This window comes from Eretmochelys imbricata, chromosome 1 (genome assembly GCF_965152235.1).
Source record: "Eretmochelys imbricata isolate rEreImb1 chromosome 1, rEreImb1.hap1, whole genome shotgun sequence".
In the NCBI taxonomy this organism is placed as follows: domain Eukaryota; kingdom Metazoa; phylum Chordata; order Testudines; family Cheloniidae; genus Eretmochelys; species Eretmochelys imbricata.
This window is the reverse complement of record NC_135572.1, coordinates 109,222,375-109,247,266: the sequence shown is the minus strand read 5'-3', so window position 1 is coordinate 109,247,266 and position 24,892 is coordinate 109,222,375. Positions and strand designations below refer to the sequence as shown.

Genomic DNA, 24,892 nt, shown 5'->3' with positions numbered 1-24,892 from the left:
ACGTGTTCCCCCGGGGGTGCCACCTGGAACTGGGGTACCACTGAGTTCTCTGACTTACCAGCCTGGGCTCCCTCTCAGCACTGTGCTGCTGTGACAAGCTGTGGACTGCTTCCAGTCCTACACTCCCACCAGCATTCACAGAGGCAGGGACACACCCAGCTGCAGTTGCATGCAAGCTGTGGTCAGCCACTGCATGAGCCAACAATAGAAAGACTACAGCCAAAATAACCCCCAGCTTCCCTGCCTAGGACCCCAGAGTTGTACCGCCTTGTCCTGGTCAAAACTTCAACCTGTATGAATTTATTACACAGTTCGCCTCTCCCTCAATGTGGAGAGGAATATGCACAATATGCTTGTGTTAACCAAGCTGAGATTTTCCCCAGACGCTTCAGTCAAAGGAACGCTGGTTCAGATTAAAACATAAAACAAGTTTATTAACTACAAAAGATAGATTTTAAGTTATTATAAGTGATAGCAAACAGATCAAAGCAGATTATCTAGCAAATAAACAAAACGACAAACTAAGCCTAAAATACTAGATAGATCAGATATGAATTACCACTTTATATAGCTTAAACATATGGCGGGAATCCTTTGTTTCAAAGTCAGTTCCCAGCCCAGTTTGTGGGAAAATACAGGTACGCAAAATGGAGATCAGTGTCATGTAGTCTGGTCGCATGCCCTCCTGAGTCATAGCAGCCATTACTTATAGGCTGTCCGGAGCAGTCTCAGGAAGGCTCACCCAGTGGGGAATAAGGTTCTCCTAAGGCCTATTGTTTTCCCTAATGGCCTATTACCCTGAATAGGCCCTTCACAACCAGCTATCTAGACTGGAAGCATCTTGTGTAATGGGTGTCACCCAGGTGTAACTACATTTGAAATACAGATACATAGTCAATATTCATAACTTTAGATATAAAAATGATACATGCATACAAATAGGATAATCCTATTCAGCAAATATGCTGACCTGGACTTCAGAAAAGCACCCTGGACTTCAGAAAAGCAAACTTAGACTCCCTTAGGGAACTGATGGGCAGGATCCCCTGGGAGGCTAATATGAGGGGGAAAGGAGACCAGGAAAGCTGACTGTATTTTAAAGAAGCCTTATTGATGGTGCAGGAACAAACAATTTCAATGTGCAGAAAGAATAGCAAATATAGCAGGTGACCAGCTTGGCTTAACAATGAAATCTTCGGTGAGCTTAATCTCAGAAAGGACGCTTACAAGAAGTGGAAATTTGGACAGATGACTAGGAGGAGTACAAAAATATTGCTTGAGCATGCAGGGGTGTAATCAGGAAGGCCAACGCACAATTGGAGTTGCAGCTAGCAAGAGATGTGAAGGGTAACAAGAATGATTTCTACAGGTATGTTAGCAACAAGAAGAAGGTCAGGGAAAATGTGGGTCCCTTATTGAATGGGGGAGGCAACCTAGTGACAGAGGATGTGGAAAAAGCTGAAGTACTCCTTGCTTTTTTTGCCTGGGTCTTCACAGACAAGGTCAGCTCCCAGACTACTGCACTGGGCATCACAGTGTGTGGAGGAGGTGAACAGCCCTCAGTGGTGAAAGAACAGGTTAAGGACTATTTAGAAAAGCTGGACATACAGAAGTCTATGGGTCCAGATCTAATGCATCCAAGGGTGCTGAGGGAGTTGACTGTTGTGGTTGCAGAGCCATTGGCAATTATCTTTGAAAATTCATGGTGTTCAGGGGAAGTCCCGGAAGATTGGAAAAAGGCAAATATAGTGCCCATATTTTAAAAAGGGAAGAAAGAGAACCCAGGGAACTACAGTCCAGTCAGCCTCACTTCCGTCCCCAGCAAAATCATGGAGCAGGTCCTCAAGCAATCCATTTTTGAAGCGCTTGGCGGAGAGGAAGGCGATCAGGTACAGTCAACATGGATTCACTAAGGGCAAGTCATGCCTGACCAACCCGATTGCTTTCTATGATGAGATAACTGGCTTTGTGGATATGGCGAAAGCGGTGGATGTGGTATATCTTGACTTTAGCGAAGCTTTTGATACGGTCTCCCACAGTATTCTTGCCAGCAAGTTAAAAAAAATTGGATTGGATGAATGGACTATAAAGTGGATAGAAAGCTGGCTAGATTGTCAGGCTCAATGGGTAGTGACCAACGGCTCGATGTCTAGTTGGCAGCTGGTATCAAGCAGAGTGCACCAGGGGTCAGTCCTGCGGCTGGTTTTGTTCAACATCTTTATTAATGATCTGGTTGATGGGATGGATTGCCCCCTCAGTAAGTTTGCAGATGACACTAAGCTGTGGGGAGAAGTAGATATGCTGGAGGGTAGGGATAGAGTCCAGGGTGACCTAGACAAATTGAAGGATTGGGCCAAAAGAAATCTGATGAGGTTCAACAAGGACAAGTGCAGAGTCCTGCACTTAGGAAGGAAGAATCCCATACACTGCTACAGGCTGGGGACCAACTGGTTAAGTAGCTGTTCTGCAGAAAAGGACCTGGGGATTACAGTGGACGAGAAGCTGGATATGAGTCAACAGTTTGCCCTTGTTGCCAAGAAGACCAATGGCATATTGGGCTGTATTAGTAGCAGCATTGCCAGCAGATCGAGGGAAGTGATCATTCCCCTTATTCGGCACTGGTGAGTCCACATCTGGAGTATTGCATCCAGTTTTGGTCCCCCAACTACAGAAGGGATGTTGACAAATTGGAAAGAGTCCAGCGGAGGACAATGAAAATAATTAGGGGGCTGGGGCACATGACTTATGAGGAGAAACTGAGGTAACTGGGGTTATTTAGTCTGCAGAAGAGAAGAGTGATGGGGATTTGATAGCAGCCTTCAACTACCTGAAGGGGGAGTCCAAAGAGTATGGAGCTCGGCTGTTCTCAATGGTGGCAGATAACAGAACAAGGAGCAATGGTCTCAAGTTGCAGTGGGGGAGGTCTAGGTTGGATATTAGGAAACACTTTCACTAGGAGGATAGTGAAGCATTGGTTACCTAGGGAGGTGGTGGAATCTCCATCCTTAGATGTTTTTAAGGTCCGGCTTGACAAAACCCTGGCTGGGATGATTTAGTTGGTGTTGGTCCTGCTTTGAGTAAGGGATTGGACTAGATGACCTCCTGACGTCTCTTCCAACCCTAATCTTCTATGGTTCTATCATTCTATGAAATCATAACTTCTTCAAGTGCTTGTTCCCATCCATTCCAATTAGGTGTGTGTGCATCGCGTACATGGACGTCAGAAGCTTTTTCCCTTAGCAGCTCCCATCGGGACAGCAGAGGAGCCCCCTAGAGTGGTGCCCTCATGGTGCTGTATATAGTAACCTGCTGGCCCAACGCCCCTTCAGTTCTTTCTTACAGTCCATGAAGGCATTGGAACGTGGTCTCTCACTTGCAAGTGATCCCTTAGCAATCTAGTTTTTACCAGCTAGACAGTTTGTTATTAGATAGTTAATAAGTTAGTTAGGTACAGTTTTAGTTACAGGTGACTGGGATTTAGTTCCAGACACCAGCCTTGGGCTGCGGGGCATGCCGCAAGCCCAGGGGTTTAAAGCTTGTGCTATCTGCCGCAAGTCTATGCTCAACAGTCCCCCCATGACTCCTGTCTTAGGTGTCTGGGGGAGATACACCAGGCTGAGCGCTGCAAAATTTGCAAAGCCTTTAAGCCCTATACTAAGAAAGAAAGAGACTTTCATCTTAAGCAGCTGCTCATGGAGGCCACGTTACAACCAGTGACCCCAGACCACTCAGTACCGGGTCCAAGTTCCTCGGTGAGAAGTGCCCCAGCATCGGTGCATGATTCGACACCAGGGTCTAGAGATCACAGGCACCGTAAATCACGGGCTCTGAGAAGAGCCAACCAGCCCTGGCACCACTCAAGCTCCCCGGCACCGGCCAAGTGCCATGAGAAAGGGGAAAGAGGATGCTCCCCTCAAAGAGCGACCAAGACAGTCAGAGAGGCTCCTACCACTCAGAGGCAGGACTCTGGTTCCCAACAGGAGCCAGCACCATTGACTCCGGTGCCATAGGCACCGTTGAATCCGGCGCCCAGCGACTTCAGCACTGACCAGTGTCTAGAAGAGGTCTTGGAACCCCCGCCCATGCCTGACACATTTGAGGCTGCAAAGGACCTCATTGAACTGTCGGCGTCCAATCCCCTCCAATGCAGGGGGAAGCTTCCGGCACTGCTTAGGCAGGTGCCATCCAGAGAGAAACCGGCAGTGGTGCGCTGCTTGAGGTCACCGCTCATGCACTGCTCCCGTTCGAGCTTGCCGCAGTGCCAATCCCTGGCACTGACGACTCCACATGAGGTTAAGGCACCAGATGAAGAAGCACCCTTGGCGCCCCCACTGAGGACCTGGCACCGCTCCACGTCATCCTCAGTCACTCGGCACCAAAGCATGGTACCAGCCACTTCCCCGGCACTGTATGCGCTTGGCCGGCCCAGGTCTTGGGATAGCCGGTACCACTCACTATCCCGATCCTTTCGGCACTGGTCCCCGGCCTGCACCTCTTGGCACCCCACAGTGGCCCAAGGATCATTGGCGCCGCCTTGGTCCTCCCCTTCAGACTCTGAAGCCAACTCAGGTCACTTGAGTTATAGCAGGCACCGGACCATGACCAGCAGAGAGTCCCACGCAGCCTGGCAGCCACAGTGGCCGCCTCCGGGGCAGTGGCCCTTTTGGACCTCGTGGGCCTACCACCAACAGCAGGGCAGGTTTTCTAGAGCCTCTAGATCTGTGTACTCAACGCGATGCCACTCAAGGTCGCCATATAAGCACACCTCGAGGGCAAGAGAGGCCACGCTCTCTAGGCTGACATCGGATCCCCCAGGGCAGCTGACAGAGGCAGGTCCATTGCCCACACCATTACCAAGAGGCATGACCTCAAGACCTCAGGAGGCACGTCTACCTCTCAAGAGGCGACAGTCTTGACAGGTCCCAACACAGCCCAGGACTATGGGGGACTACAAGAAGGTCAGGACGATGGCAACCAGCCGCAGAACATGTCCTCATCCTCCCCAGATGAAGCAGTGGTGGGTACATCTGTGTCAGGACCCCCACCTATAGACCATAGGGCCCATAAAGAACTTCTCCGCCAAATTTCCCTTAACATGGGCCTTCAGGTGGAAGAGGCCATCGAGCCAGAGGATCTGATGGTCGATATTCTGGCTCCGGAAGGTCCCTCAAGGGTAGCATTGCTACTGATTAAGACTATCTGGCAAACCCTGGCTTCTATTACCCCAGCAGCCAGGGGAGTGGAGAGAAAATACTTTGCCCCATCTAAGGACTACGAATTCTTATTCTCCCACCCTCCACCCTGCTCTCTAGTGTTGTCAGCAAGCCTTGGCACCAAAATCCAAAGACGCCAAACGATTGGACCTCTTTGGCAGGAAGATCTACTCGTGGGGAGGCCTGTAACTCAGGATAGCGAACCAACAGGCCATCCTTAACAGACACAACTTCAACGCTTGGAATGCTATGTCCAAGTTTAAGGATCGCCTGCCACAGGATTCACATGCAGAGTTTTCTGCGCTAATTGAGGAAGGGAAAGCAGTAGCCAAAACATCTCTGCAAGCCTCCCTCGATTCGTCCGACTCTGCGGCCAGAACCATATCCCCAGGAGTGGTTATGAGGCTTTCAGCATGGCTACAGGCATCAGGCCTCCCTCCTGAGGTCCAAAACACTTTGCAAGACCTGCCCTTCGAAAGCTCTGGCCTCTTCTCGGAGCAAACGAACTCCAAGTTGCATAGCCTCAAGGATTCCAGGGGTTCAATGAAATCCCTGGAGATGCATACACCGGCAGCCCAGAGGAAGCCCTTTAGGCCTCAACTTCCACAGCAGAGGCAATGCCAACCTTGCCCTAGACAAGACCCCTAGCTCAGGCGAGGCAGAAATAATAGATGCAGACCATCGAACAGCGTGTCTAACCAAGGCCCAAATAAGCCCCAGCCCAGAAACAAGCAAGGGTTTTGAAGGCACGCACGAGGACAGCCTACCAATCTAGTCCCAGGATCCCTCCCCACAGTTTTTAAACCGGCTATCCCGCTACTACCGTGCGTGGTTCCATATAACATTGGACCACTGGGTCCTACGCATGGTGCAGGTGGGATACTTCCTCCAGTTCTCCTCCTTCCCTCCCTTCCCACCCCATCCCCATCCTTGTTCAGGGACCGCTCTCACGAGCAACTCCTAGTGCAGGAAGTGCGATTGCTCATCGATATGGGGCGGTGGAGGAGGTTCACCAGGAGCTAAGGGGAAAGGGATTTTACTCCAGTTATTTCCTAATCCCCAAGGCAAAGTGGGGTCTACAACCCATTCTAGACCTTCACGGATACAACAAATTTATGGTCAAGATCAGGTTCTACATGGTCTCCCTAAGCACTATCATCCTGTCACTGGATCCGGGAGATTGGTACGCTGCCCTCGATATGAAGGACGTCTATTTCCACATTGCCATCCATCTGGCACACAGATGCTTCTCATAGTTTGTGGTAAACCGCAAGCATTACCAGTTCATGGTGCTTCCATTCAGCCTTTCCACAGTCCCCCGCGTGTTCACCAAGTGCATGGTGGTGGTGGCGGCCTTTTTGCTCAAAAGACAAGTTCGAGTGTACCTGTACCTTGATGACTGGCTGCTGACAGGACTCTCCAAAGATCAGGTGCAGTCCCATGTTACACTGGTCAGGGACGCCTTTCACAGACTGGGGCTCCTTCTCAACATAAGCAAGTCGTCACTCGTACCGACCCAAAGGATGGAATTCATAGGGGCGCTCCTGGACTCAGTACAGGCAAAGGTGAGCCTCCCCGGTTTCAGGCCATAGAAAAATTGTCAAGACGATATTACAATATCCCACCACAAGCGTCAGGGGTTGCCTGAAGCTAATAGGGCATATGGTAGTCTGTACTTACGTAGTCAAGCATGCCAGACTGAGGCACAGGCCCCTACAAGCATGGCTCGCATCATGTTACTGCCTGGCCCAAGACAGCCTGGACATGATAGTAACGGTACCCAGGCAAGTCTGAGAGTCTCTGCGTTGATGGCTGGACCAACCAGTAGTCTGTGCAGGAGTCCCCTTCAGCGCACCCCAGCCTTCACTGATGCTAGTAACAGACGCATCAGATCTGGGTTGGGATGCACACCTAGGGGATCTGAGAACACAAGGTGTGTGGTCACAGGACGAGATACCCCTCCATATCAACTTGAAGGAGCTCAGAGAGGTTCATCTGGCCTGTCAAACCTTTCATGCCATTTTGCAAGGTCACAGCATGACAGTCCTGACAGACAACACCACCACCATGTTCTACATAAACAAACAGGGCGGAGCTCACTTCTCACCCCTCTGCCGCAAGCCTCTTCTCCTCTGGGACTTCTGTATAGTCACCTGATCGCCTCAACAGATCCTACCAAGCTCGCGAGTGGTCGGTCTGATCAGATGTCCTGAAGTCAGTTTTCCAAAGTGGGGGTTATCCCCAAGTCGATCTGTTCGCCACCAAGGACAACAAACAGTGCCCTCGGTTCTGCTCATTTCAAAACCACAGCCTGGGCTCCATCACCGACGCATTCTTAATGCAGTGGGGGGAGGGCCTGAAGTATGTCTTCCCTCCAACCCCGCTGATCCACTGGGTCCTGCTCAAGATACACAGGGACAGAGCAATGGTGATTCTGCTTGCCCCGTCCTGGCCACATCAGCATTGGTACACAACACTCCTAGAACTATCAGTAGACACCCCAATAGCTCTACCCCTGTATCCGGACATGATAACTCAGGACTGCGGGTGCATTCTCCACCCGATCCTACAGTCCCTGCACCTCAAGGCTTGGAAGCTCCATGGCTAAACTTGATAGAGAGCCAGTGCTCTCAACCAGTGAGACAAATACTTCTTGGCAGCAGGAAACGTTCCACCAGGTCAACTTAACTGGCCAAGTGGAAAAGGTTCTCCTGCTGGTGTGAACCCAGACATCTGTTACCACTCCAGGTATCTATCCCAGTTATTCTAGACTATTTGCTTCACATCAAGCAACAAGGCAGGGAAAACCGAGAAGTCTGCTGCTTGTCAGGGGCTAAGATTCGCGATGTGACGGAGAGACTGCCGAGACTCATCAAGCCCTTGGAGCGCTACCCCTTCCTGCTTCTCCACGTGGGCACCAATGATACTGCCAAGAATGACCTTGAGCGGATCACTGCGGACTACGTGGCTCTGGGAAGAAGGATAAAGGAGTTTGAGGCGCAAGTGGTGTTCTCGTCCATCCTCCCCGTGGAAGGAAAAGGCCTGGGTAGGGACCGTCGAATCGTGGAAGTCAACGAATGGCTACGCAGGTGGTGTCGGAGAGAAGGCTTTGGATTCTTTGACCCTGGGATGGTGTTCCATGAAGGAGGAGTGCTGGGCAGAGACAGGCTCCACCTTACGAAGAGAGGGAAGAGCATCTTTGCGAGCAGGCTGGCTAATCTAGTGAGGAGGGTTTTAAACTAGGTTCACAGGGGGAAGGAGACCAAAGCCCTGAGGTAAGTGGGAAAGTGGGATACTGGGAGGAAGCACAGGCAGGAATGTCTGTGAGGGGAGGGCTCCTGCCTCATACTGAGAATGGGGGGCGATCAGCAGGTTATCTCAAGTGCTTATATAGATTGGGCCAAAAGAAATCTGATGAGGTTCAATAAGGATAAGTGCAGGGTCCTGCACTTAGGACGGAAGAACCCAATGCACCGCTACAGACTAGGGACCGAATGGCTAGGCTGCAGTTCTGCGGAAAAGGACCTAGGGGTGACAGTGGACGAGAAGCTGGATATGAGTCAGCAGTGTGCTCTTGTTGCCAAGAAGGCCAATAGCATTTTGGGGTGTATAAGTAGGGGCATAGCGAGCAGATCAAGGGATGTAATCATCCCCCTCTATTCGACATTGGTGAGGCCTCATCTGGAGTACTGTGTCCAGTTTTGGGCCCCACACTACAAGAAGGATGTGGATAAATTGGAGAGAGTCCAGCGAAGGGCAACAAAAATGATTAGGGGACTGGAACACATGACTTATGAGGAGAGGCTGAGGGAACTGGGATTGTTTAGTCTGCAGAAGAGAAGAATGAGGGGGGATTTGATAGCTGCTTTCAACTACCTGCGAGGTGGTTCCAGAGAGGATGGTTCTAGACTATTCTCAGTGGTAGAAGAGGACAGGACAAGGAGTAATGGTCTCAAGTTGCAGTGGGGGAGGTGTAGGTTGGATATTAGGAAAAACTTTTTCACTAGGAGGGTGGTGAAACACTGGAATGCGTTACCTAGGGAGGTGGTAGAATCTCCTTCCTTAGAAGTTTTTAAGGTCAGGCTTGACAAAGCCCTGGCTGGGATGATTTAATTGGGGATTGGTCCTGCTTTGAGCAGGGGGTTGGACTAGATGACCTCCTGAGGTCCCTTCCAACCCTGATATTCTATGATTCTAAGGCCTATCACTTTCATCCATCAGAATACACCTGGTGGCTATTTCAGCTTTCCATCCAGGGAAATCTGGATGCTTGGTGTTCTCAAATCCCATGGTGGTGCTTTTCCTTAAGGGATTGGAAAGGGTATACCCTACTCTCGACCACCAGTACCAACCTGGAATCTGAACCTGGTCCTCTCCAAGCTCATGAGCCCACCGTTTGAGCCCCTGGCCACTTGTTTCCTCCTCTACCTTTTATGGAGGTAACGTTCTAGGAGGCCATTACCTCAGTGTCTGAACTAAAGGCTCTCACCTCTGAACCCCCTTATACGGTGTTTCATAAGGACAAGGTGCAACTTAGACCGCACCCTAAATTCCTCCCCCAAGTGGTCTCCCAGTTCTACATGGGACAGGACATTTGTCTGCCAGTGTTCTTTCCAAAGCCTCACATGAGCCCACAGCAGCAGAGCTTGCACATGCTAGATGTTCGAAGAGCCTTAGCGTTCTACATAGAGCGCATGAGGCCTTTTCGCACATCAACCCAACTGTTCATGGCCATAGCCGATAGAATGAAGGGCCCTCCAGTATCTTCTCAGTGCATCTCGTCCTGGATCACAGACTGCATTCACACATGCTATGAGTTGGCTAGGGTCCCAGCTCCAGCAATCACAGCCCATTCGACAAGAGCGCAGGCGTCTTCAACCACCTTTCTAGCGCAGATACCCATCCACGAAATCTGCAAAGCAGCTACCTGGTCTTCAGTGCATACGTTCACAGCCCACTGTGCCATCAGCAGCAGGCCAGAGATGATGTAGCAGTTGGCAGAGCTGTCGTCCAATCAATCATTCCTTGACTCCTACCCACCTCCAACGGTCAGTTTGGAAGTCACCTAATTGGAATGGACATGAACAAGCACTCGAAGAAGAAAAGATGGTTATTTACCTCTCGTAACTGTTATTCTTCAAGATGTGTTGTTTACGTCCATTACAATACTCACCCCGCATCCCTTCTGTCGGAGTCAATGGCAAGAAGGAACCTAAGGGGGGCCGGGCTGGCAGGGTACTATATACAGCGCAATGAGGGCACCACTCTAGGGGGCTCCTCTGCCGTCCCAACGGGAGCTGCTAAGGGAAAAAGTTTCCAACGTCCGTGCACGCGATGCACGCACACCTAATTGTAATGGACATGAGCAACACATCTCAAAGAACAACAGTTACGAGAGGTAAGTCACCGTCTTTTTTCCAGTGAGATCCATCTTATAGAAAATTCATCATAATCATATCATAATAATATTACTAGGATGAATATAGGGTATAGTGCTAGAGACTTCAGTCAAAATGATGTCAAATTATATTGACTCAGGACCCCTGCAATAAAACCCAACCTAGGGAGCATTATTTTTGTGTTCAGACCTGAGGTTCCGGTGAACCTTTTCACTTGTTTTCTTACTCCTGACCCTAAAACATCTGCTTTCTTCAAATATATATACACCGGACCCTCGCTAGAATGCAGGATTTGGGATCCATGCGCGGTATTGCATTAATGCGGGGACTGCGTTAAAATGAATTCCAGTTAAAGTAATTAAATTTGGGATCCATGGCTGCTATTGCGTTATATGCGAATTCTCGCTATATAGATGCGCGTTCTAGCGAGGGTCTGGTGTAGTATGTGAGTTTTTAGGGATATTTAATGACATGAAAAATTTGGAAGGTTATTAACAAGCTGCTTTTGATCTAGAAAGATCAAAAGAAACCTAGGACAAAAATGAAGATTTCAAATTTTTAAATGTAACCGTAACTAAAATCTGTTTAGTGAACTTTTTTCAGACTTTTCAAAAACATCCTTCTTGGCCTGCAGTGTAAAAATATGTTCTATTTTAAATAAAGTATTATCAGTTTTCTAAGCCAAAGTTATAGCTAACAAAAGCCCAGGTTTTTAAATGGAAGTTATTTGCAACCTTAATATGGAGAGACTGCCACTTGTCCATAACTCCATAGATTTTTAGAGTAACATCTATAGAACTTAATTACATTTCTATAGACCCCTATTGATTTTATCCCTTAATTTCCATAATAGCTGACAAATAAATATGTAAACTTGCTCCTCTTCGTGGTCACAATCAACCTGTAGCTACTTCACCATTGTTCATAATAATCCATGGAGAAGTGACATTGACTTGAACTGTACTATTATGAAAAGTTGTACTCGGAGAATAATGTTCTTTATTATTTTACTCCAATTTTAGACGGAATCATGGAATGCCAGCCTGGAGAACCTGGTGATCGAGGTCTTCCTGGACCCCAAGGACAACCTGGATTCTTAGGAGAGAGAGGAGATAAAGGTAATATTGTTTAAAGAGCTACTTGCATTCATTTGGACCATTCAATGGTCCTGATTCTCCACTATCTTCTATCTTGTGTAGTCATTAAGGCTTTGATTCTGCAAAGTGTTGAGCACCCTAGTCCTGATCCATAAAAGTGCATAAGCACCTGCTTAACTTTAACCATGTGAGTTTCCAAGAATAGAGGCCTGAATGAAAGAGAGGACGGTGGTGTTGAATTAAGTTACATGAAGCTGACTTCAGTTTGTAATTCAGATATCCTCCACTCTGCCGTATAGTGGTAAAGGATGGGAGGATTTCAGTGGAAAAATAAGTTCAGCTTTACTTGTTCAAGTGGATTATAAGATGTAGAGGGATGTTAGAGAGAGAGACTGAGATGCAGAAGTGGATGAAGAGAGCCAGATCAGAAATGGAAAGTGGATTTGTGAGTTATTGATATAAAGATGGTAATAGAAGCAATTAGTAATAATAAAAAAGAATTAGACAAAGCCTAGAGATAGACATAGGAATTTACATCCAAATTGCATAGTAAGGATTTGTGAAACTCAGTAAGACTTGACATAGCACATTCTTTATGTTAATAAAATCCTTGGTAGTTTTCTTAGGCTCCAGCTACGACTTAAATAACAAGATAGGAACATTTGCAGGCAGGATGTGAATAAGCAGGCATTGGAGAAGAGGCCACATGTAATGATTACAGATTTACAAATTCATTAGGGAAACACCTTTTGGTAGTCATCTAACCTTCTCTGACATTGGATAATAGTCAAGAGCTAGGAAGCAATTATAGAATTATTAAAAAATGAATTTGTTTGAAAAATACAAAATATAAAATTTGCAGTGACCATGGCCTAGATTCACAAAGGTACTTAAGAACTGTGATGCTCAGCATTGTGACACCTAATTTTTAGGTTCCTGTTAAACCACAGGAACAATGCTGTGATCCACAAAGCCTGATTTATGTGCCTACGCTCCTATGCAATGAATGGGAAGAGTTAGGCGCCTTAGGATGGGATCCGCAAAAGCATTTATGCTAGATGGGGAACTGCCTGAGCTCACCAACAGGAGATGCCAACAAGAGGGGTGCTTGCTAAGCCTCACCCTTCTCACTGAGATAGGTGTGTGAGTCCAGGCTTCAGGGAGGTAGCATTTCTAACTATTCTCAGCTGTGAGGCCTTTCTTGAAGGTAGGTGCCTATGGTGTTTTTTTTTTCTTTTTTTTAAAAGATGCCAGGCTGATGGGGGAAGGGCCTCCCTTGTAACTTTTAGCCTCGTTAGGGTCCTCACCTCAGAAACCTCTGGCTTAAGTCCCCCCTTCACCTCATGAAGAGAAGGGATTTGAAGAGGGATCTGCCACCTCTCTGGTAAAGGCACTCACCTTTGGGCTGTGTGGTGCTGCCTCAGTCTCTCCTGTTGAAGCAGTTCCATTGTGGATAAATAATTAGTCATTTGAGTAGGGGGACCAGATCCTGGGTCTCCTACATTCTGGGTGAGTGCTCTAACCACCAAGCTATAGAGTCATTCTCATGGTTGTGCATGAGCTTTCTTACCCTGTCCCCTGCATCAGGCCCAGCATGCAAGTTAGGCAGATGTACACCTATCTTCCCCAGTTTGTAAACCACTCTGGGGCTTAGGCAGGAGATAAGCACTTGAACATCTAGAGGCAGGCAGCAGTGTGTATGCCCTGAGGCAGAAACATAGGCACCAAGGGAACTTTTTACTGCAAAACCTTAAGTGCTGGGTGAGTTTAGGGACCTACTAGATTCAGCCGGAATGTTGTGAATCGTGGTGGATGCTAAAACTGGGACTTAGGCACCTAAACCCAGACTTTAGTTGCCTAAATACCTTTGTGAAGCTAGACCAATATGTTTTTTAATGTTAGGAAAATACTAAAAGATACTAAAGCGAATCCGGAGATTATGTCAGGTTGTGCACTGATTCATATGTAACCTATTGAAATTGATAGGATTACACAGGGTGTTAAATTAGCACAGGCTGTTAAATCACAGAGTTTGGTTGACCAAAGGCCTGGTCTGCAAGGTGCTGAGCTTCTCCTGCTTTCCCCCCAGGAATGAGAGAACTTAAACCTTGCAGGATCCAGTCCTCAGTCATGAAACAGAAGTTAATTCTTTCACTATATTGGGGTGGAATCACAGTATATTGTGAAAGTTGTAGAGCTTTACATGTGCTTCATTTTGGAAAGCCAAGGGGCTGAACTCAAATCAGTTTCTTTAAAGAACAAACAAAAATTCCACTTAAAACTGCTCTAACAGAAGTATCCTTTTACTGGTGAGTCAGACTCACACAGTATAGCACGAACAGCCAATCATATTCAGGCTGAGCTCACCTAGAGGCAGGCTTTTTGGCCAAACCCTCTGTAGTGCTGTGTCTACTAGTTTCCTTCATCCATTATTTTACCAATATGTTGCTTTTAGAGATTTCTGCTTTTGTTCCATTGTGGCTGGGTGTGCCCAGCCTGACTTGAGTAGGGAGACTTCTAAAAAACCAATGTGTTTTCAAGTGACAACATCAAAAGCTATTGAAAATAAAGATTTTATTTATTCTGTAGTACAGTGGTTATATTATAGGGTGAAGTATAGAAAACTAGAAAGACTGCAGCACTTTGCTGAGAAACAGTCTCCATTTCAATGCTCTTCTCAACTGTAATTTTCTTACATATATTGACCTTCAAGTTCCATTTCCCTGTCTGCAATGCCAATTGTCTTTGCCCACTGATCTGTAGTGATCTTGCTTTCTCAAATCCATTGATATGTCCAAACTCATTTCTCTCTCAAGGATAAAACATTACTTTTCTTGCAGAGCAGGTCTCCTATCCTTCTAATAAGCAACAAAGCATCCCACATTTTCCTCCTCCTGGCCCTTTCCTTTGCTTGGGTTCAGAGAAAAGCTAAGGGCTGAACTCTGTAAATGGGTATGGCTCTGTTGATTTTAGCAGGGCTGGTATAAATGTGCAAAACACCACTGAAATCAATTGGTTTGCCCTCGTTTACACCAGGAGAGAATTTGGTCCCAAAGTCTCTTTGCAGTCACTAAAAGAAAAGGAGTACTTGTGGCACCTTAGAGACTAACCAATTTATTTGAGCATGAGCTTTCGTGAGCTACAGCTCACTTCATCAGTCACTGTTTTTCCAAACCCACAAAATCTATGTGAGTTCCAGAGTCCCCATTTTTTCCCTCTTATCTAATTTTGTTTTTTAATCTGGCACATACTACAGTAGTTCTTATCTGTTCCCTCTTCAGCCAGATTATCTTTTCCCCCTTCCCACTAATAAAGTTTTACATATCAGTACTGTCACACACACACACAAAAGGAATTTGAAGTTTTTTTAAAAAGACAATTAAAATCTTTAAATAAATTTGCTCATAAAATCTAATTTAAGCATTTAGCTAACAAATTTACTTTCTCTCAATCAACATACAATGTCTGGAGGGTGTTTTCTTCTTAAAGGATCTGCTTGTAGTCTTCTTAAGTCTTTTTTTATCTTTGCAGGTGATAAAGGTGATGGTTGTGCCTTGTGTGATGTATCTGGGCTTCCTGGACATCCCGGGCCACAAGGGCCACCGGGTCCACCAGGTAAAAACCAAAAGCTATACAAACAAAGCAGAATCACAACTCTGCATCCGGATGTGTCATAAATTAATATTTTTCCATTAATCGACTCATTACTGAAAATAATGAGAGAGCAGGATTTTCCATAATGCTCGGTAGTGGCCTAACTATGCTTCCATTGAAATCAACAAGTGTTTTACTATTGACTTCAAAAGGAGCAGAACTCGGACAACTCTGAGCACTTTTGAAAGCCTGACCTAAATGTTGTTTTCCCAAGGATTATGAAAGGGCAATCTGAATTTGAAAAGGGTTTGTCAATAACCAGTAGCTATATGTAGTATTTTTTCTTCATTAATCTTTCTCTTGGTGGTGGGGACCTGGCTGGTTTTCAGTAGGACTTCAGCCAGAATCATCCTGCTTTTAAAATTTGCAGCCTAGAAATCGCACATGCTCAGAACTGTGCTGAGATCTGATACTGAATTGAGTTATTAAGGCCAGATCATGGTTGACCCTGACACAGCAACTTAGGTTTCTCAGAGGGAGTAAGACTTTCTCTTCCATCCCTTGGGAATCATGGTGTTGAGATAGCTTAAAGGATCCTTTTGTAGTATCGGGACCTATGATTTTAATAAAACCATTTTTTCTTGAAAAATATATTGCTTGCCTTTAAAGTGATTTTAACCTTCCCCCCATGTTTTCAGATTATTATATTCCTGGGAATATTTTAAATACTATTTTATATCCATTTATGATTTTACAGTTAATTTTGATTTTTAGGGCCAAATTCTGGTAGTAGCATGGGCAGCCACCAGAAGAAATTGTGTTTGGTAGAGGGGCTGCTGGATAAAAATGAACTTTTTCTGTTTAAATCCCTCTGTAAACCTAGAAAGTGACGGCTCTACAAACAATATGTAATGAGAGCCCTAGAGAGGTGTCAGGGGAATTATTCTGCACATTTTTATCTACTGTGACCTAGCGTTAAGCCCTAAACACATCCCTGGTCTCCAGTATTGACTACTACTGCCAAACAGAAATTATCAGTCTGGAGAATAATTGCTGTCTGTCAGAAAACAGGTACATGTGAACAATGCTTTTGTATTATATATGTGCACTGTGTCAGTGTTCGGGAGGTGGTGAAACAGAATTAAAATTCTGTGGTGATTCAGTGAATTGCAGTCTGGAAATGGCAGTTCCAATTAGTGGGCTGGATTCAGAGCATGCTGCCCAACTTACGTAATTGAGTTGTGTGCTATGTATCTTCTTTCCAGGCCTCTTACACATATACTGGGTTAGATCCTGAGCTCTGTTATGCCCAGGCAACTTCATTAATTTCAATAGAGTCGCATGGGTGTAACTGAGGGCAGAATTGGGCACCAGTTGAGAAGGACCTCAGAGCCTCTAAAACACAGTAAGCTATAATGTAAAAGTATCTCTAGTAAATATTGTTTTCTTTCTCATATTCTTTTTAAGGCTTTCCAGGACAGCCAGGAGCCAAAGGAGATAGGGGTATGCCTGGACTCACTGGTCTTGAAGGGGTTCCTGTAAGTAAATGTTTTTCAAATGTTTCATATTTATTTTCTGTTAGGCTTGTCACAGGAGACACTCAGTGCTACTGTGTAGTAGCCCCATTAACTGGTGCTAAAGGATTGGTTGTGTGTATTAAAATAAATTAGGTAGTAGTGTGGTTTAATTTACAGTAAAGTAAATGGGATCTGTGGGGGAGGGGGGAAATAGCAAAATGAATTCTCTACTATTTTTAATCATTTCTTGAGTAACATAGCATAAGCTTTTACTGTGAATATTGCTAAACCTTTACATCTCTTCCTTCTCCTTTAGTCTCCTTTCACCCCTCTCTTCAAACAAGGATTTGCTGGTATCCTGGATGTTTTTAACTTTGTTTTGCTTGGAAAAGTTAAAAGAGATTCATTAAACAGCTGGTGAGTTAGCTTTTAGTTTAGCTTAGGTAGGCTAGAGAGAGCCCAGCTTGGCAGGCTCACATTGCTGGAGGCCATGCCTGATCCACCACCCACTAAATCCAATGGAAAGATTCCTATTGATTTAGAAGGGACGCTGGTTCAGGCCTGAAGGGTGGAAGCACAGCATATATTAGCAAGAGGAAGTTTCCGTTTGAAGTTTTCACTCAGCTTCACTTCCTTGGTGACTGGGACCCTTTCATTTTTCTTTTTCAATTAGAGAAAATGTTTCCATGAAAGAATTATACATAGGTTCAGGATAATATGTAGGGAGCTCTAAGAATGGATGGAAGCCCTTTAAGTACAATTAGTTCATTAAATTGTAAGCTGTTCATCTCAGGAACTATATTTTCCTTGGATAGCTCAAATAAAACAAGGTAGACAAGGAGAATGGAACATTCATCATGTGATAATTAGCCTTTACTCTTGTTTCATTAGCTAGACTTACATAAGTGATAGATGGAATTTAGCAGACAATCTGTTAGGAACTGCGAGAAAAGTGTGTGTGGGGGGGGGGCTGTAAATACTACAGGGCTAAGAATGATTTTTAATATATTGTATATTTGTTCATTGATTTTTTTAAAAATAAAGACGAAAATTAAAAAGAAACAAAATGCTCTGGGATCTGGCATTGACAGATAAAAGCTCTTGATTTGGCCTTTCTGTGACTGGGAAGTCCTGTTGATCTAGGGGAGGAAAGAGAAGGAGAAATGACTTCTAAGCAAGAACAAAAAAAAATTCTCCTGTGATGCTTCCCAGGGGTACTCAAGGTTATAAGGCACCTTGCTACAATCTGCCCTTAGCATGAGGAAGCCTTGCCTTTGCCTCCTGAGGGTCAGCTTCCCAACCCCACCAGTCATGGGCAACACAAGCACTCTCCTCCAGGTATACACAGGGCCCACTCTCTCTCTGCGGGTTAGTGATAGGCAAGCTCCAACCGTCGAGCCCTCCGAGCATCCTCCTGGAGTGACCAGCTCCTGGTCCACTGGACACACACAGAATTCACAAATTTGCTACTCCCAAAGGAATAGCATACCCCAGTTTACCAGTTTCACCTCAGGATCACCACTCTGCTCAACTCACAGCACTTAGATTTGTTTATAGTGAAAACAAGTGTTAGCTTATTTAACAAAGAACAGAGATTCAAGTAATAGCAAGTAGGTAGACGTATTAGAAACAATTGGTTACATATAAAACAAAATCATAATATGCTTGTTATCAAACCATAACTGGAGAAACGGCTATATTAAGAATGACCAAATTATCTTGACATTGAGGCCTTATAAGAAGGTGAACTCTGAATCCTTATGGTCAATATATGAACAAGTAGAGTACCATTTTCCATAACATGGCCTTTAGTTCCTATTCAAACAATTAATACAAACATTCACAATTAGAAAACTGGTAAAAGAAGTAAGGAGACCAAGAAAGAAAAGTTTCTGTTATGATGGCCATTATCAGTTAATTCACATTCTCTGTCCTGGCAAATCCACTCTTTTTGCTTACTGTTCAGTGTCTGGGATGAATGTTAGGAGTTTTTTCTTTACACTTGAAGATTTTTTTTCTTTTTTGGCTGGGAAAAAGAAAGCATTAAAAAGGCTTTGAATGGTGCTGGAATTGTGTATAATTTCAGGGTTCTCCAGGTGTGCCAGGACTGATTGGTAGCCCAGGAGCAAAGGGAGAGCCCGGAGACATTTACTTTGATTCTAATCTAAAAGGTGATAAAGGAGATCCTGGATTCCCTGGGCAACCAGGTGTTCCTGGAAGAGAAGGAAGGCCAGGGAGAGATGGCTTGCCAGGTCTCCAGGGCCCTAAAGGGGCATCGGTATGTGTGTGTGTCTATATTTTTGCATGCTATCTTCTGGCTCACTAATTATATGTAGTTGTTATATAATATGCAATTTATGTTTACTTGTCTCATTCTTTGGGCCAAATTCTCACACGCTGACTCATTTGAGTAGAACCCTACTCCTCAGCAGAGGATTTCAGTGGGACTGCTGAGGAGTAAGGGTGTAAGAATGAGGCCCTTACTACTAAACAGCTAAGAATGTTTGCATGACAGTAGGGTCACTGAGCTACATTCGGGCTCTGAGTATATGCTATAGGAATAAGTAAGGCTTACTTAGATGATGTGGCCTGGTGCCTGGGAATAACCAGACCTACTTGCCCTATATTGCTTTCTCCCCAGAACTGTGGTGAATGGGCAGAGCTGGTTGATTTTTCCCCTCCCCAGAAAATTGCTGGCAAGATCACGGGGTAGTTGTAGACCAGCAATAAATTACTACCCCCGGGATCAAGGAGAAAGCAGGGGAGGCACTGTGACGCAGAGATGTGTCTCTGAGTCACAGTGTCTCTCAGGGCTTATCCTGGGCAGGTGCAGCTTACCTGCAATACTTTGGTGAGGGCTCTGCTGATAGTCAGAATCTAGCCCATTGTTCAAGGAATGTTCTTCTTATCTGTAGTTAGATTTGTCACTGCAGTTTTGGGAAACTTGAGTGCCATATTTCTTGCCTTTTAGAAAATATCTGTCAGGGGCATTTGGCATATAATTTACTTTAAACTTACCTGTTTTGTCTCATAAATGCACCTGATGGACAGGTTGTTGGATCCTGTTCTGTACTGTCTCTATTCTGAGGTATCCTATAGAGTAAGAACCAGCAAACTGTAATTTCAGAGAACCTGAAAGAGGAAAAATGGTTCTGAATGCCGCACTTATGCTTTCTATTTGAGGCATTTAGCACAGAACTCTAAACTGGATTCACCTTTCTTGCTACAATTTCCTATTTTAAATAATAGAAATCACCCAAAAAATTGGAATTCTGTATTTCTGAAATTCTCGGGTTTTTTATTTCTAAAATCCAGATACTTCCTTGAAGTCAGTTACTATTTTGTGGTGCTGATTCTGGGACTGTATAAGTCAACATTCAGCAATTTAAATCCTAGTTGGAAATGTTGGTGTATTCATCAGAGAACTGGTCATTAAATGGCCCCTTCACTGCATTCTGCAACAGGTGTAACTTCCAAGTGCTCTTCCGTATGAGACCCAATCCTGCTTCCAATGCATTCAGTGGTAAAATGTCCATTGGCTTCAGTGATGCAAACTGGGGGCCAAAGAGTACATTGCAGTGAATCCAGTCTAGAAGCCATAAAATCATAGATGAATCTGATGAAGACCAGTAAGCTTTTTAGATCACTTGTAAGGCATTATCAGTGTAAGAGGTACTGTAAACGTTACTGCTTTCTTCCTAAACTTAGGGTACAATTGGGCTGAAAGGAGAACGTGGTCCCCCTGGCTCAAGTGGATTTCCTGGGGTACGTGGTGAAAGAGGCCAGCCTGGTCTTCCAGGGGTAGGACCTGCTGGGCCAGCTGGTGACAAAGGAGATAAAGGCTTTCCAGGAAACCCAGGTGTACCAGGCCGCCCAGGTAACATTCTAGATACTGAGAGGGGGAAAATTGATGTTTTCTCTTTAACAGATACATGTGTCATAGGAAATTGAGGTAGATGAGACCTATTAGGTCATCAGCATTTGTTCTTTACAGTGTATTTTGCAGCCCTGAATGTTTACAGATAGTTTCCTTACAGAGTCTCCCAGAACAAAGCAGGGAGATCATTAGTCCCTTTTGTGTTAACATTACTCTTCCCACTCCACAAATTTAACCCCATCCTTTCAGAGGTAAGAAATGTATCTGACTTATGCTATCAGACACTGGACACAGGCCTGTGGAAGGGTTACTGCATAAACTGCCCCACTCCAGAAGAAGTCCTAGGAAGGGTCGTGATCCTCACCCTGTGGAGTTACTATTCCTGTCCTGCTCCCTCTTGATCCTGAGGGGTAGTAATTTGTGGCTGGTCCGTACCTTGATACCCTCACTCACAAGAAACCCTACTGTAGTTACCAGGGCTATTCCATGTGAGTAAGGGTGTCAGAATCTCAATGCACTGGCCTGAGAGTAAGGATACATGTAGCCAAGCATCTGCCCATTTCCCATGTACTCCGCACCCACTTATGTGCCCAAAACCAATATCTGATTAACCCACACAGCTTTGTAAGGGTATTTTGTACACACACATACCCTTTACTCCTTTCCACTGGCATGTCATTTAAGTAACAATCTAGCCCTTTGGGACTGGTGCACCTGTGTCAGTGGGTCTTGGTGAGTTCACATGGCAGATACAGATTTGTGGCAGTCAAAATGACAGCCAGAATTCTTTGGGTTTCATGCATTTTTTTCATGCTTTGGCCTTTTTCATCATCCAGTTAGTGCACTGGAAATGAGTAGTAAAAACAGGAAAACAAAAACCAATGGGCATCTCTAGTACCTCAGAATATATACACCCCCTTGTGTACTAATACATTTGCCTTTTTATTTGTAAGTATGGATTCATCATCTTTACCTTCCTAGGGCCAAAGGGTGAAGCAGGACAAGTCATTCCTCTGCCTGGTCCCCCAGGGTCAGATGGTCTCCCAGGGCCACCTGGCTTCTCTGGAGTCCAAGGTATAATTATCTCTTGTATTTTCTCTCTGTTGCTAGTAAAGGATTTCCCACCCCACAAAGCTGTTTTTTGCATAAGTGCTTAATGTACTATGTCTGTCTTGTTTTCAAAGGTGACAGGGGGGATCCTGGGTTTCCAGGAAAACCTGGACTTCCAGGAGAAAAAGGTGCTGTTGGGCAGCCAGGAATAGGATTCCCTGGGCCTCCTGGCCCTAAAGGTAAGAAAACTACACAGCAACAAGTCCTTGGCCATATATGTCTGTCTCTTAGTTAAGAGTGAGGACTAAATATTCGTATTTTGGTTTTCTCATCTAATGTATGGAAGATATACTTCATAGCACTGCCCTCACTCTTTCAGGGCTGGATTGTGACCCAGTATTGTGAAGCCAGGGTAGGGAGTAATGGCAAGTAACCCCCCTTTCCTCAAATCCCCATGTGCATTTGCATTATTGCTCACTTTATTGTGAATCCAAGCTGCATATCTGTTATGTGACTAGCAGATGAGCTGGAAGGAGTTGTCAGGCTATCTGGAGTGACTTAAGGGCATGAGAACCAACCTCAGGGCAGAGTGCGAAGAAGCAGTGCACAAACCCCAAATTCGTTGTGAGTTCTATACTCAGATTTCACTTGCCTTTGTGATAGATGGTCCGTTATCCCAAAAATCACAACAATGTTCAGTTTATTCCCAGTCCCAAAGGACTGGTCACTTAGCCCAGGTCAATTGCATGTTAGATCTCACACAAAAGACAACACCTGTAGCCAATCCTATAATACATTTAATAAAGGTTTATTAGCTAAGAAAAAGAAATGAGAGAGTTATTTACAAAGTTAAAGCAAACAACCATACACACACAAGTGACTTACATGCTTAGGTTCCAAAAGATGATAGAAACTTCTATAATAAGCATCCTCTGTGTGTCTTTTGGGCTAACCCAGGCTAAATGGCTCGGGATCCCTTGCTTATGCTTAGAAATCTTGTCCTCTCAAAGTCCAAGCAGCATAGTGATCCAGTTTCTTCTTGTCAGGGATTTTTGTTCCCTTCCCCCAGAGTTCAAGCTGTCTCTGCTTCATAGAGGGGGAGAGGACAGGGGAGGATCAATTAACCAAGTATTTTGTCCTCTGATGTTCCACAATGGTTTGTCTGGTGTCTATGGACCTTCTTTTGTTGGGCAGGAGATAACACCTCCTATGGTAAACCAGCATTTCACACTTGGTAATGCTTCTCTCCTGTCTGTGGGGGTTTACAGCTTCAGAGCAAACACTCAAATATTATCTTATAACATAGGATAGAGGTATTATAAGTGGCGTGAGCTGGCATCTGGTCTGCCAGCCTCACAGAAGTTCTAAAGGGGAGGGGAATGAGCAGGACTTTCATTCCACCCACGTCTAACTCATCAATTAGTGGATCTAGAAGTGAGGAAATAAGTTGCATCCAGTAAAGGGCTGCAGTAGATTGCTTTACCCTCGGAGTAAGGAGCAAGAAATGAATTATGTCTCATAGTTGCAACTCCTTCCCTGAATTTCTCCTGGGGCAGCACAGCTATGCACCACCCCTTGACAGGGGCGGAGCATCAAAGCTGAATCTAGCTTTTTGCGTGGAAAAGGAGATGCATTTATGATTATGCAAAGCATACTAGTTCTCTGTGAGGTCTACTTTAAATGACGTTCAGAAAGTTTTCTAGAATGCATTCTTTCCTTTAAAGAAGGAATGTTTTTTCTAAATGAGGTGAATCTGTGCAAATATTAATTTAACATCAGTCATTAAATACATATATTACTTCATTCACCCAAGATGAAATCCTGCAGGTGCTGAGCACCCTAAATTCTATTGAAGTCATTGAGATTTGGGAGTGCACAGCCCCTCTCAAGAGGTGCTCAGCTCCTTACAAGTTTGGCATTTGAGGAGATCGACTTGACCCTGTTTAATATCTCTCTATGTGAGTGTGAATAGTTCATTTTAAAAGGCAGAAGAAACTTTAGGGTTAACTTACTGAGACCCTGATTATGTGTGTTTGTTTTGTAGGTTTCCCAGGTCAGCCTGGCACAACAGGTCAGCCAGGGGCTCTAGGGCGTCCTGGCTTTGATGGTTTACCAGGCACACCGGGTTTACCTGGTCAAAAAGTGAGTGTTCGCAGTTTACGTTGTTGTTTTCAATTACTATTTGTGTGATCAACAATACAGAGCTGTTGCTGGTACTAAGAAAAGTATAGTAGGCCAACTCCTCATCTGGAGTAACTTAGCATATGTACAGAGAAGACCAGTATGATGTTCTGCGTCCGAAGTGCTTAATTTAGAACACTTAATTTATTGTATATTGACTCCTAATGTATATTATTTGCACCTTAAGGGTGACCCTGGAGTGGGCCTCCCGGGTCCTAAAGGATTACCAGGGCTACAGGGTCCAGCAGGCTTCCCTGGAGAAAAAGGAAATGCTGGTTTGCCTGGCTTACGAGGAGAGCAAGGATTTCCAGGTGTACCTGGTCAGCCAGGAATCCAAGGTAATTAAAAAAATCCGTTACAGCTCAGTATTAGTAACATTTTTTTTTTTTTTTACACTTTAAAAATAAATCTTAATGATTGAAATTCACACATAGGCAGAAAGCCAGCAAAAGACCTGTGCACCACTTAAACTTCCAGATATAATGTCCATTTCCCTTCCCTCTTTGCCTCCTTCCTGCCCACCTGGCTGTGCAGGCCTTCCTCTTCCCATTGCTTTTGGAACAGCCATGGAGTCAACACTAATGACTTAAATGTTGCCTTCTGCCGGCCCTTTGCACGGGGCGGGGGGAAGAGTGGTGTGTGAATGTCACTCAAAGTGCCGGTCTACTATCTGCACCAAGCAAGCTAAAAAAGTAATATGGCAAAATAATTGACTTATGCTTTATTTTTCCCTGTAGGTGACCCAGGTTCAGCTGGATTACCAGGTTCACAAGGTGCCCCAGGTGTGCCAGGAATAGGCCCTGTGGGGCCCCCTGGACCTGCAGGAGAACAAGGGCCACAGGGACCAACAGGTGATACAAAATTCTTCCTTTTTCATTTATATCTGGAATCGATTTTATGGATCTTATGGGCATTAATATGGGGGAAAGTGGTAGGCCGCTTTTATAATATTTTCCAGCCTTTT

At 45.1% G+C, this 24,892-nt stretch overlaps 1 protein-coding gene across 1 annotated transcript in view; it reads left to right on the top strand.

Annotated features, from left to right (window-relative positions):
- The window catches only part of COL4A1 (collagen type IV alpha 1 chain), a 213,283-nt gene that overhangs the window by 149,731 nt on the left and 38,660 nt on the right, over nucleotides 1-24,892 (top strand). Inside the window, exons 22-31 of the mRNA XM_077807066.1 lie at nucleotides 11,635-11,730; nucleotides 15,241-15,324; nucleotides 16,771-16,841; nucleotides 18,907-19,098; nucleotides 20,529-20,697; nucleotides 21,679-21,771; nucleotides 21,882-21,986; nucleotides 23,792-23,889; nucleotides 24,116-24,266; nucleotides 24,666-24,779. Coding sequence (XP_077663192.1) covers nucleotides 11,635-11,730; nucleotides 15,241-15,324; nucleotides 16,771-16,841; nucleotides 18,907-19,098; nucleotides 20,529-20,697; nucleotides 21,679-21,771; nucleotides 21,882-21,986; nucleotides 23,792-23,889; nucleotides 24,116-24,266; nucleotides 24,666-24,779 — 1,173 coding nt within the window. The remainder of the gene's footprint in view (nucleotides 1-11,634; nucleotides 11,731-15,240; nucleotides 15,325-16,770; nucleotides 16,842-18,906; nucleotides 19,099-20,528; nucleotides 20,698-21,678; nucleotides 21,772-21,881; nucleotides 21,987-23,791; nucleotides 23,890-24,115; nucleotides 24,267-24,665; nucleotides 24,780-24,892) is intronic.